Source organism: Biomphalaria glabrata, chromosome 2, assembly GCF_947242115.1.
Source record: "Biomphalaria glabrata chromosome 2, xgBioGlab47.1, whole genome shotgun sequence".
NCBI lineage: Eukaryota > Metazoa > Mollusca > Gastropoda > Planorbidae > Biomphalaria > Biomphalaria glabrata.
Window position 1 is genome coordinate 64,277,656 of NC_074712.1, and position 15,101 is coordinate 64,292,756.

The 15,101-nt window shown below is 27.7% G+C and overlaps 1 protein-coding gene across 5 annotated transcripts in view; it reads left to right on the forward strand.

The window, feature by feature from the left end:
- The window catches only part of LOC106058147 (glutamine-rich protein 2-like), a 48,106-nt gene that overhangs the window by 16,509 nt on the left and 16,496 nt on the right, over positions 1-15,101 (forward strand). For all 5 annotated transcript variants that reach the window (XM_056021964.1, XM_056021966.1, XM_056021961.1 and 2 more), the window contains exons 4-8: positions 11,747-11,797; positions 11,962-12,162; positions 13,878-14,033; positions 14,201-14,246; positions 14,602-14,678. In XM_056021964.1, the coding sequence (XP_055877939.1) occupies positions 11,747-11,797; positions 11,962-12,162; positions 13,878-14,033; positions 14,201-14,246; positions 14,602-14,678 (531 nt within the window). The remainder of the gene's footprint in view (positions 1-11,746; positions 11,798-11,961; positions 12,163-13,877; positions 14,034-14,200; positions 14,247-14,601; positions 14,679-15,101) is intronic.

A 15,101-nucleotide genomic window follows, 5' to 3' on the forward strand; every position in this document is an offset into this window, starting at 1 on the left:
CTAACTTTATAATTCTATGAACAGCAAATAGTCTAACTTTATAATTCTATGAACAGCAAATAGTCTACCTTTATAATTCTATGAACAGCAAATAGTCTACCTTTATAATTCTATGAACAGCAAATAGTCTAACTTTATAATTCTATGAACAGCAAATAGTCTAACTTTATAATTCTATGAACAGCAAATAGTCTAACTGTATAATTCTATGAACAGCAAATAGTCTACCTTTATAATTCTATGAACAGCAAATAGTCTACCTTTATAATTTTATGAACAGCAAATAGTCTAACTTTATAATTCTATGAACAGCAAATAGTCTACCTTTATAATTCTATGAACAGCAAATAGTCTAACTTTATAATTTTATGAACAGCAAATAGTCTACCTTTATAATTCAGCAAATAGTCTACCTTTATAATTCAGCAAATAGTCTACCTTTATAATTCTATGAACAGCAAATAGTCTAACTTTATAATTCTATGAACAGCAATTTAAATAGTCTACCTTTATAATTCAGCAAATAGTCTAACTTTATAATTCAGCAAATAGTCTACCTTTATAATTCAGCAAATAGTCTACATTTATAATTCTATGAACAGCAAATAGTCTAACTTTATAATTCTATGAACAGCAAATAGTCTAACTTTATAATTCTATGAACAGCAAATAGTCTAACTTTATAATTCTATGAACAGCAACTAGTCTACCTTTATAATTCTATGAACAGCAAATAGTCTAACTTTATAATTCTATGAACAGCAAATAGTCTAACTTTATAATTCTATGAACAGCAAATAGTCTACCTTTATAATTCAGCAAATAGTCTAACTTTATAATTTTATGAACAGCAAATAGTCTACCTTTATAATTCTATGAACAGCAAATAGTCTAACTTTATAATTCTATGAACAGCAAAATAGTCTACCTTTATAATTCTATGAACAGCAAATAGTCTAACTTTATAATTCTATGAACAGCAAATAGTCTAACTTTATAATTTTATGAACAGCAAATAGTCTAACTTTATAATTCTATGAACAGCAAATAGTCTACCTTTATAATTCTATGAACAGCAAATAGTCTAACTTTATAATTCTATGAACAGCAAATAGTCTACCTTTATAATTCTATGAACAGCAAATAGTCTAACTTTATAATTCTATGAACAGCAAATAGTCTAACTTTATAATTCTATGAACAGCAAATAGTCTAACTTTATAATTCAGCAAATAGTCTAACTTTATAATTCTATGAACAGCAAATAGTCTAACTTTATAATTCTATGAACAGCAAATAGTCTAACTTTATAATTCTATGAACAGCAAATAGTCTACCTTTATAATTCTATGAACAGCAAATAGTCTAACTTTATAATTCTATGAACAGCAAATAGTCTACCTTTATAATTTTATGAACAGCAAATAGTCTAACTTTATAATTCTATGAACAGCAAATAGTCTAACTTTATAATTCAGCAAATAGTCTAACTTTATAATTCAGCAAATAGTCTAACTTTATAATTCTATGAACAGCAAATAGTCTACCTTTATAATTCTATGAACAGCAAATAGTCTACCTTTATAATTCTATGAACAGCAAATAGTCTAACTTTATAATTCTATGAACAGCAAATAGTCTAACTTTATAATTTTATGAACAGCAAATAGTCTAACTTTATAATTCTATGAACAGCAAATAGTCTACCTTTATAATTCTATGAACAGCAAATAGTCTACCTTTATAATTCTATGAACAGCAAATAGTCTACCTTTATAATTCTATGAACAGCAAATAGTCTAACTTTATAATTCAGCAAATAGTCTAACTTTATAATTCAGCAAATAGTCTACCTTTATAATTCTATGAACAGCAAATAGTCTAACTTTATAATTCTATGAACAGCAAATAGTCTAACTTTATAATTCTATGAACAGCAAATAGTCTAACTTTATAATTCTATGAACAGCAAATAGTCTAACTTTATAATTCTATGAACAGCAAATAGTCTACCTTTATAATTCTATGAACAGCAAATAGTCTACCTTTATAATTTTATGAACAGCAGATAGTCTAACTTTATAATTCTATGAACAGCAAATAGTCTAACTTTATAATTCTATGAACAGCAAATAGTCTAACTTTATAATTTTATGAACAGCAAATAGTCTACCTTTATAATTCTATGAACAGCAAATAGTCTAACTTTATAATTCTATGAACAGCAACTAGTCTACCTTTATAATTCTATGAACAGCAAATAGTCTAACTTTATAATTCTATGAACAGCAAATAGTCTAACTTTATAATTCTATGAACAGCAAATAGTCTACCTTTATAATTCAGCAAATAGTCTAACTTTATAATTTTATGAACAGCAAATAGTCTACCTTTATAATTCTATGAACAGCAAATAGTCTAACTTTATAATTCTATGAACAGCAAATAGTCTACCTTTATAATTCTATGAACAGCAAATAGTCTAACTTTATAATTCAGCAAATAGTCTACCTTTATAATTCTATGAACAGCAAATAGTCTAACTTTATAATTCTATGAACAGCAAATAGTCTACCTTTATAATTCTATGAACAGCAAATAGTCTAACTTTATAATTCTATGAACAGCAAATAGTCTACCTTTATAATTCAGCAAATAGTCTAACTTTATAATTCAGCAAATAGTCTACCTTTATAATTCTATGAACAGCAACTAGTCTACCTTTATAATTCTATGAACAGCAAATAGTCTAACTTTATAATTCTATGAACAGCAAATAGTCTAACTTTATAATTCTATGAACAGCAAATAGTCTAACTTTATAATTCTATGAACAGCAAATAGTCTACCTTTATAATTCAGCAAATAGTCTAACTTTATAATTCTATGAACAGCAAATAGTCTAACTTTATAATTCTATGAACAGCAAATAGTCTACCTTTATAATTCTATGAACAGCAAATAGTCTACCTTTATAATTCTATGAACAGCAAATAGTCTAACTTTATAATTTTATGAACAGCAAATAGTCTACCTTTATAATTCTATGAACAGCAAATAGTCTAACTTAATAATTCTATGAACAGCAAATAGTCTAACTTTATAATTCTATGAACAGCAAATAGTCTACCTTTATAATTCAGCAAATAGCCTACCTTTATAATTCTATGAACAGCAAATAGTCTAACTTTATAATTCTATGAACAGCAAATAGTCTACCTTTATAATTCAGCAAATAGTCTACCTTTATAATTCAGCAAATAGTCTACCTTTATAATTCTATGAACAGCAAATAGTCTAACTTAATAATTCTATGAACAGCAAATAGTCTAACTTTATAATTCTATGAACAGCAAATAGTCTACCTTTATAATTCAGCAAATAGTCTACCTTTATAATTCTATGAACAGCAAATAGTCTAACTTTATAATTTTATGAACAGCAAATAGTCTACCTTTATAATTCAGCAAATAGTCTACCTTTATAATTCAGCAAATAGTCTACCTTTATAATTCTATGAACAGCAAATAGTCTAACTTTATAATTCTATGAACAGCAATTTAAATAGTCTACCTTTATAATTCAGCAAATAGTCTAACTTTATAATTCAGCAAATAGTCTACCTTTATAATTCAGCAAATAGTCTACATTTATAATTCTATGAACAGCAAATAGTCTAACTTTATAATTCTATGAACAGCAAATAGTCTAACTTTATAATTCTATGAACAGCAAATAGTCTAACTTTATAATTCTATGAACAGCAACTAGTCTACCTTTATAATTCTATGAACAGCAAATAGTCTAACTTTATAATTCTATGAACAGCAAATAGTCTAACTTTATAATTCTATGAACAGCAAATAGTCTACCTTTATAATTCAGCAAATAGTCTAACTTTATAATTTTATGAACAGCAAATAGTCTACCTTTATAATTCTATGAACAGCAAATAGTCTAACTTTATAATTCTATGAAAAGCAAATAGTCTAACTTTATAATTCTATGAACAGCAAATAGTCTAACTTTATAATTTTATGAACAGCAAATAGTCTACCTTTATAATTCTATGAACAGCAAATAGTCTAACTTTATAATTCTATGAACAGCAACTAGTCTACCTTTATAATTCTATGAACAGCAAATAGTCTAACTTTATAATTCTATGAACAGCAAATAGTCTACCTTTATAATTCAGCAAATAGTCTAACTTTATAATTTTATGAACAGCAAATAGTCTACCTTTATAATTCTATGAACAGCAAATAGTCTAACTTTATAATTCTATGAACAGCAAATAGTCTACCTTTATAATTCTATGAACAGCAAATAGTCTAACTTTATAATTCAGCAAATAGTCTACCTTTATAATTCTATGAACAGCAAATAGTCTAACTTTATAATTCTATGAACAGCAAATAGTCTACCTTTATAATTCTATGAACAGCAAATAGTCTAACTTTATAATTCTATGAACAGCAAATAGTCTACCTTTATAATTCAGCAAATAGTCTAACTTTATAATTCTATGAACAGCAAATAGTCTAACTTTATAATTCTATGAACAGCAAATAGTCTACCTTTATAATTCTATGAACAGCAAATAGTCTACCTTTATAATTCTATGAACAGCAAATAGTCTAACTTTATAATTTTATGAACAGCAAATAGTCTACCTTTATAATTCTATGAACAGCAAATAGTCTAACTTAATAATTCTATGAACAGCAAATAGTCTAACTTTATAATTCTATGAACAGCAAATAGTCTACCTTTATAATTCAGCAAATAGTCTAACTTTATAATTCTATGAACAGCAAATAGTCTAACTTTATAATTCTATGAACAGCAAATATTCTACCTTTATAATTCAGCAAATAGTCTAACTTTATAATTCTATGAACAGCAAATAGTCTAACTTTATAATTCTATGAACAGCAAATAGTCTAACTTTATAATTCTATGAACAGCAAATAGTCTAACTTTATAATTTTATGAACAGCAAATAGTCTAACTTTATAATTCTATGAACAGCAAATAGTCTACCTTTATAATTCAGCAAATAGTCTAACTTTATAATTTTATGAACAGCAAATAGTCTACCTTTATAATTCTATGAACAGCAAATAGTCTAACTTTATAATTCTATGAACAGCAAAATAGTCTACCTTTATAATTCTATGAACAGCAAATAGTCTAACTTTATAATTCTATGAACAGCAAATAGTCTAACTTTATAATTTTATGAACAGCAAATAGTCTAACTTTATAATTCTATGAACAGCAAATAGTCTACCTTTATAATTCTATGAACAGCAAATAGTCTAACTTTATAATTCTATGAACAGCAAATAGTCTACCTTTATAATTCTATGAACAGCAAATAGTCTAACTTTATAATTCTATGAACAGCAAATAGTCTAACTTTATAATTCTATGAACAGCAAATAGTCTAACTTTATAATTCAGCAAATAGTCTAACTTTATAATTCTATGAACAGCAAATAGTCTAACTTTATAATTCTATGAACAGCAAATAGTCTAACTTTATAATTCTATGAACAGCAAATAGTCTACCTTTATAATTCTATGAACAGCAAATAGTCTAACTTTATAATTCTATGAACAGCAAATAGTCTACCTTTATAATTTTATGAACAGCAAATAGTCTAACTTTATAATTCTATGAACAGCAAATAGTCTAACTTTATAATTCAGCAAATAGTCTAACTTTATAATTCAGCAAATAGTCTAACTTTATAATTCTATGAACAGCAAATAGTCTAACTTTATAATTCTATGAACAGCAAATAGTCTACCTTTATAATTCTATGAACAGCAAATAGTCTAACTTTATAATTCTATGAACAGCAAATAGTCTAACTTTATAATTTTATGAACAGCAAATAGTCTAACTTTATAATTCTATGAACAGCAAATAGTCTAACTTTATAATTCTATGAACAGCAAATAGTCTACCTTTATAATTCTATGAACAGCAAATAGTCTACCTTTATAATTCTATGAACAGCAAATAGTCTAACTTTATAATTCAGCAAATAGTCTAACTTTATAATTCAGCAAATAGTCTACCTTTATAATTCTATGAACAGCAAATAGTCTAACTTTATAATTCTATGAACAGCAAATAGTCTAACTTTATAATTTTATGAACAGCAAATAGTCTACCTTTATAATTCAGCAAATAGTCTAACTTTATAATTCTATGAACAGCAAATAGTCTAACTTTATAATTCTATGAACAGCAAATAGTCTAACTTTATAATTCTATGAACAGCAAATAGTCTAACTTTATAATTCTATGAACAGCAAATAGTCTAACTTTATAATTCTATGAACAGCAAATAGTCTACCTTTATAATTTTATGAACAGCAAATAGTCTAACTTTATAATTCTATGAACAGCAAATAGTCTAACTTTATAATTCTATGAACAGCAAATAGTCTAACTTTATAATTTTATGAACAGCAAATAGTCTAACTTTATAATTCTATGAACAGCAAATAGTCTAACTTTATAATTCTATGAACAGCAAATAGTCTAACTTTATAATTCTATGAACAGCAAATAGTCTACCTTTATAATTCAGCAAATAGTCTAACTTTATAATTTTATGAACAGCAAATAGTCTACCTTTATAATTCTATGAACAGCAAATAGTCTAACTTTATAATTCTATGAACAGCAAATAGTCTACCTTTATAATTCTATGAACAGCAAATAGTCTAACTTTATAATTCAGCAAATAGTCTACCTTTATAATTCTATGAACAGCAAATAGTCTAACTTTATAATTCTATGAACAGCAAATAGTCTACCTTTATAATTCTATGAACAGCAAATAGTCTAACTTTATAATTCTATGAACAGCAAATAGTCTACCTTTATAATTCAGCAAATAGTCTAACTTTATAATTCAGCAAATAGTCTACCTTTATAATTCTATGAACAGCAACTAGTCTACCTTTATAATTCTATGAACAGCAAATAGTCTAACTTTATAATTCTATGAACAGCAAATAGTCTACCTTTATAATTCTATGAACAGCAAATAGTCTACCTTTATAATTCTATGAACAGCAAATAGTCTAACTTTATAATTTTATGAACAGCAAATAGTCTACCTTTATAATTCTATGAACAGCAAATAGTCTAACTTAATAATTCTATGAACAGCAAATAGTCTAACTTTATAATTCTATGAACAGCAAATAGTCTACCTTTATAATTCAGCAAATAGTCTACCTTTATAATTCTATGAACAGCAAATAGTCTAACTTTATAATTCTATGAACAGCAAATAGTCTACCTTTATAATTCAGCAAATAGTCTAACTTTATAATTCAGCAAATAGTCTACCTTTATAATTCTATGAACAGCAACTAGTCTACCTTTATAATTCTATGAACAGCAAATAGTCTAACTTTATAATTCTATGAACAGCAAATAGTCTACCTTTATAATTCTATGAACAGGAAATAGTCTAACTTTATAATTTTATGAACAGCAAATAGTCTACCTTTATAATTCAGCAAATAGTCTACCTTTATAATTCAGCAAATAGTCTACCTTTATAATTCTATGAACAGCAAATAGTCTAACTTTATAATTCTATGAACAGCAATTTAAATAGTCTACCTTTATAATTCAGCAAATAGTCTAACTTTATAATTCAGCAAATAGTCTACCTTTATAATTCAGCAAATAGTCTACATTTATAATTCTATGAACAGCAAATAGTCTAACTTTATAATTCTATGAACAGCAAATAGTCTAACTTTATAATTCTATGAACAGCAAATAGTCTAACTTTATAATTCTATGAACAGCAACTAGTCTACCTTTATAATTCTATGAACAGCAAATAGTCTAACTTTATAATTCTATGAACAGCAAATAGTCTAACTTTATAATTCTATGAACAGCAAATAGTCTACCTTTATAATTCAGCAAATAGTCTAACTTTATAATTTTATGAACAGCAAATAGTCTACCTTTATAATTCTATGAACAGCAAATAGTCTAACTTTATAATTTTATGAACAGCAAATAGTCTACCTTTATAATTCAGCAAATAGTCTACCTTTATAATTTTATGAACAGCAAATAGTCTAACTTTATAATTTTATGAACAGCAAATAGTCTACCTTTATAATTCAGCAAATAGTCTACCTTTATAATTCTATGAACAGCAAATAGTCTAACTTTATAATTTTATGAACAGCAAATAGTCTACCTTTTTAATTCAGCAAATAGTCTACCTTTATAATTCTATGAACAGCAAATAGTCTAACTTTATAATTCAGCAAATAGTCTACCTTTATAATTCTATGAACAGCAAATAGTCTACCTTTATAATTTTATGAACAGCAAATAGTCTACCTTTATAATTCAGCAAATAGTCTAACTTTATAATTCTATGAACAGCAAATAGTCTAACTTTATAATTCTATGAACAGCAAATATTCTACCTTTATAATTCAGCAAATAGTCTAACTTTATAATTCTATGAACAGCAAATAGTCTAACTTTATAATTCTATGAACAGCAAATAGTCTAACTTTATAATTTTATGAACAGCAAATAGTCTACCTTTATAATTCTATGAACAGCAAATAGTCTAACTTTATAATTTTATGAACAGCAAATAGTCTACCTTTATAATTCAGCAAATAGTCTACCTTTATAATTCAGCAAATAGTCTACCTTTATAATTCTATGAACAGCAAATAGTCTAACTTTATAATTCTATGAACAGCAAATAGTCTACCTTTATAATTCAGCAAATAGTCTAACTTTATAATTCAGCAAATAGTCTACCTTTATAATTCAGCAAATAGTCTACATTTATAATTCTATGAATAGCAAATAGTCTAACTTTATAATTCTATGAACAGCAAATAGTCTAACTTTATAATTCTATGAACAGCAAATAGTCTAACTTTATAATTCTATGAACAGCAAATAGTCTAACTTTATAATTCTATGAACAGCAAATAGTCTAACTTTATAATTCTATGAACAGCAAATAGTCTACCTTTATAATTCAGCAAATAGTCTACCTTTATAATTCTATGAACAGCAAATAGTCTACCTTTATAATTCTATGAACAGCAAATAGTCTAACTTTATAATTTTATGAACAGCAAATAGTCTACCTTTATAATTCTATGAACAGCAAATAGTCTAACTTAATAATTCTATGAACAGCAAATAGTCTAACTTTATAATTCTATGAACAGCAAATAGTCTACCTTTATAATTTTATGAACAGCAAATAGTCTAACTTTATAATTCTATGAACAGCAAATAGTCTAACTTTATAATTCTATGAACAGCAAATAGTCTAACTTTATAATTTTATGAACAGCAAATAGTCTAACTTTATAATTCTATGAACAGCAAATAGTCTAACTTTATAATTCTATGAACAGCAACTAGTCTACCTTTATAATTCTATGAACAGCAAATAGTCTAACTTTATAATTCTATGAACAGCAAATAGTCTAACTTTATAATTCTATGAACAGCAAATAGTCTACCTTTATAATTCAGCAAATAGTCTAACTTTATAATTTTATGAACAGCAAATAGTCTACCTTTATAATTCTATGAACAGCAAATAGTCTAACTTTATAATTCTATGAACAGCAAATAGTCTAACTTTATAATTTTATGAACAGCAAATAGTCTACCTTTATAATTCTATGAACAGCAAATAGTCTAACTTTATAATTCTATGAACAGCAAATAGTCTAACTTTATAATTCTATGAACAGCAAATAGTCTACCTTTATAATTCAGCAAATAGTCTACCTTTATAATTCTATGAACAGCAAATAGTCTAACTTTATAATTCTATGAACAGCAAATAGTCTACCTTTATAATTCAGCAAATAGTCTAACTTTATAATTCAGCAAATAGTCTACCTTTATAATTCTATGAACAGCAACTAGTCTACCTTTATAATTCTATGAACAGCAAATAGTCTAACTTTATAATTCTATGAACAGCAAATAGTCTAACTTTATAATTCTATGAACAGCAAATAGTCTAACTTTATAATTCTATGAACAGCAAATAGTCTAACTTTATAATTCTATGAACAGCAAATAGTCTACCTTTATAATTCAGCAAATAGTCTAACTTTATAATTCTATGAACAGCAAATAGTCTAACTTTATAATTCTATGAACAGCAAATAGTCTACCTTTATAATTCTATGAACAGCAAATAGTCTACCTTTATAATTCTATGAACAGCAAATAGTCTAACTTTATAATTTTATGAACAGCAAATAGTCTACCTTTATAATTCTATGAACAGCAAATAGTCTAACTTAATAATTCTATGAACAGCAAATAGTCTAACTTTATAATTCTATGAACAGCAAATAGTCTACCTTTATAATTCAGCAAATAGTCTACCTTTATAATTCTATGAACAGCAAATAGTCTAACTTTATAATTCTATGAACAGCAAATAGTCTAACGTTTGTTTCAGTGTTAATACATGCAGATAGCTCTTTTATGTAAATTAGAAACCGTAGTATTTGTTTCCATCAGAAAGTCTAAGTTTACTGTTATTGCTGTTGATTTAGAGCCAAATTTGATAGTATTTTGCTCTCTACCAATTAGAAAATTCAGGATTCATTGATGAATCAGAACTAGTAAAACATGTTAATTTTTAAAGTCAGATAGGAAGGGTACTAAAGTGGCATATCTTTAGTCGATTTTAATTAAAGTCATCAATGATGTTATCTTATCTTAGATAACTTAATTATTTGACTTCCAAGTGAGCAAAAGTTTCTGAGATCCTGTAGAATCTGTAAGGTTAAAACATTACAGACATGATGTTGCTCCATATTTTGTGTTTACATATGGTGAATTGGTGATTATAGGCTAAACTTTTGCATAATTATATGAGTCAGATTTTTCAATTTTTAAAAATAAAAATATGAGTTGCATTATCGTCTTTCCAACATTTGGAAATTCTTCTTCTTCTGGTTTTACATTATTATTTTGGAGGGTTCAGATGACTAGACCAATATTTGAGATGACTGCGCAGTGGTTTTCTTGAGCAGTACTCCAATATTCTCCATATAGTTTTTCTTCTAAAGGGGTGTTTTTGGGGCCAGTGTCTTGTTCTGGATTCCTGATAAATAATGCAGCTTTGAAGGACATGGTCGGCTTTCTCTGATGACACTCCACAAGGGCAAATCTCTCTAGTTACAGTTTTCAACGTACAGAACACAAGTTGTCTCATTCTGTTGTGTTTGTTTCCGAGGCTAAAATAAATACCTTGGTTGTGTTGGGGTAGCTTATAATAGGCATTGTGTATTTGGATAGATTTTAGTGAAGAATCAAAAAGTATTTTGAATTTTGCTGGAATGTCACCATTCCCAGATGTTTCCTTAGTTAGAAATTAGTTATGTTTGTTGATATATTTTTGTTTTATACTTTTGTGCTCCAAGTTTTTAACCATTACGTTTCTGCCACATTGCTCAAGTGCTGATGCAATGTATTTCTTCAGCAATTTAAATTTGCTTGTGTTTGTGCATTAACTTGAATAAAGAATGAACACTGAAATGTTTTAATGTGTGCTAGTTTTAGAACATCATTTGATTTTATATCCATTTTTTTTTAAATTATCTTCATTTTGAAGACATTTATCTTTTATAAGATAAATACAATTAAAAGCAAATCAATTATTTGAACTTACAGATTAATTTAGATGACATAAATAAACAGATGCAATCTCTCAACCAGTTGTTGGTGAGTTTTAGTTTGTTTTCTTTTTTCCTGAAATAGTTTTGAATTTTTTTTATATGATTATTAGTTCTGCTTTCATAATTATGAATAAAAGTAAGTCATCAACCAACTCTTGTTCTTCTTTGCAGAAATAGTTCAATAAGTGACATGTTTGTTTCTCTTTGCAGAAAGAGTTAAATGAAAAGTATAATGAATTAGCAGAGAAACTGTCACAAGTTCCAAGTCTTGAAGACTTTAATGAATATGTAAATCAGTTTGTCACATGGCCTGGCTTAGAGGATGCTTTGAAAGGAGTCAGAAAAGAATTTGAGAATCTACAGCCAATCCCAGAACAAAGAGTTGTTGTAGAACTTGGCACTCAAACTGTGGTTTGTCATTTTTTTAAAAATTATTATAGCTTTTATATAGCGCTACTTTCATGCTTATAGCATGCTCAGAGAGCTTTTGGTCCAATCTCATTTGTGAACCGGTGGGGGGAAGGGGGTATCTAGGAGTTGGTTTTCCGTGCTGACTTTAGGTGCTCAGTAAACACAACTCTGCCCGAGTCGGGTGTCGAACCTCAAGCCCCCTTCTAGGTAGCCAAGACAAGTTCAAGCGCACTTGGCCTCTCGACCACGCTTCCCGCTTCTTCATTTCTTTGAGGAAGGAAGTAAAAGTGATGGGTCTTAAGAGATAATCTATTGTGTGATTTTATTTATGGCTACCTGGTTGTGTGGTATGCTTACTGGCTTGTCATTTGAATGGTCTTAATGGTCCCTTGTTGATGGTTCATACCCTACCTGCCATTCCCGTTGATCTGCAGGAGGTTTGGGCTAGGATGAAATTATCTTCCAATCTGAAAGAACATCCAAAACATAAAAAAGTTAAATCCCTATAAATAATATCCAATCTAATTTATCGATGTTTATTTTTACAAACACCTTTCTCTGGTATGTGCATTAATGTCAATAAATAATTATTATTACTTCCTTCTGCTTGTGAGTTAAATTAAAACTTCATTCCCTAAGCCAAACTGTAGAAGTTCAATAGACTTGAATAAAGTAAAAGTTTTAAAGATTTCTTGCAAGGCAGCAAAAGTTGACACTCTTGTAAGCTAAACCTAAATGTAAAAAAAATGGAGGTGTATAAATTTCATTTCATAAAGCCTGGTAATACCAGAGACATACATGCAACCTTGTGGTACTTAAATCAGTCAACTAAGTAAGCCTAGTACATAACTGCACTCTAACAATCTTTAAATGACAGTGTTAATTACCACAGTCAGAAAGTAGGAGAATATGGATCAAGACCTGTGTGGAAATCCCCCTTTAGCTACACAAGAGAGATGAGCCGATCTTTAATTTAATTGTTTGAAGATCATTAGGTACAAAGTCTTTAAGCCAAAGGTTGTTTCCCCTGAATCATCTAGATATCGCTTTTAACATAAAAAAACATTGAATCTAGAGTGTATTATTCAATAAGTTTTATATAGATTTCTGGTTGCCAATATCTAATAATTAATCTGTAATTTATTTTGTTTACAAAGTCAATATCTAATAATTAATCTGTAATTTATTTTGTTTACAAAGTCAATATCTAATAATTAATCTGTAATTTATTTTGTTTACAAAGTCAATATCTAATAATTAATCTGTAATTTATTTTGTTTACAAAGTCAATATCTAATAATTAATCTGTAATTTATTTTGTTTACAAAGTCAATATCTAATAATTAATCTGTAATTTATTTTGTTTACAAAGTCAATATCTAATAATTAATCTGTAATTTATTTTGTTTACAAAGTCAATATCTAATAATTAATCTTGTAATTTATTTTGTTTACAAAGTCAATATCTAATAATTAATCTTGTAATTTATTTTGTTTACAAAGTCAATATCTAATGATTAATCTGTAATTTATTTTGTTTACAAAGTCAATATCTAATAATTAATCTGTAATTTATTTTGTTTACAAAGTCAATATCTAATAATTAATCTTGTAATTTATTTTGTTTACGAAAGAATTGTTCTTTCTTTATAATCTACTCTTGTTATTTCTCTTTCCAATAATGATTTCTGTCTTTGGGATCATTTATTCTGTAGAGTCGTCCTCCTTCAGCAGCCAAGCCAATGTCCCGAGCTTCTTCGGCTCTCAGCACATCAAGTGGTCCCAGCAATGAGCTCCTTGACTTGTTAGAACGACTTGGGAATTTATCCACTCTTCACGATCTTCTGACCAAAAGAGTTGAAGAGCTAGAGGTGAGTCTCAAAACGTCTTTATGGGTTTTGACTTCTATGGAACAAGTTGAAAGATGCAATTGTTTCTTCTGGTAAAAAAAATATGTAAAAATTATTAGAAAAGTGATGTGTTTGATAAGTTGAGAATGTATCAGCAGTCTATAAATATTTTATTTCTTTACATTCAGAAACTTATGTTGACAAAGGCAAGCAAAGAAGATCTGCAAAACCTTGGTTTGTAACATTGTAAATGTAGTTACTTGTAGACCAGCGGTTCTCAACCTTTTAGGCTCGGCAACCACTTTTTACAATCCCGCACTCTGCCGCGACACCCCCCCCTTCCCCACACACACATAGCAATAGAGGAATAGACAATATCAATCCATATTTTCGATGGTCTTAGGCGACAACTGGCAAATCGTCAATCGACCCCCAAGGGGATCACGAAGCATAGGTTGAGAACCCCTGTTCTAGACTATAACCAATTAAAGTTACTTTGCTAATTTAAAATTTTAGAAATATCCTTATTTAATTAAAAAAAAAAAAACAGCTTCTGTTTCTTTAAAGTTGGTTTTTTTTATTTTTGTAGCATTACCTGATGATTTTTTGACAACTTTGAAAAATTTGCAGCAGGATTTAATATCACTGAGAGATGGACAAATTAAAGTAAGGATTCATAGTTTAACTCTGAAATTAGTTTGGGTTAAGGTGTGTGAAAATGGCTACATCACGAGTGTTGAATTTGAACATCACATTTTTTTCCTAACCCTTAACAAACAATGCTTTAGTTGACTAACAGTATTAAAATACAAATTAAAATGATCTAAACTGTCAAGGGATATTGAATTAACTGGGTCTAAACTCATCCATTAATTACATTTTAAACTAAAGTCTTTTTTTTGGAAACCAGATGCACATAAGCTTTTAATATAATAACTTGAAATGTGTTATTACATTCCCAAGCTGTTGTTTTTTTTTTGGTATCTCAATGATTTGGGTTCAATGAGTATGCCTAGTGTAAACAGATTTCAATTTTTTAGAAAAAGGTGGATCCTTATTGAGTAGGTTTAGTTAGCATCAGTTTTTTAA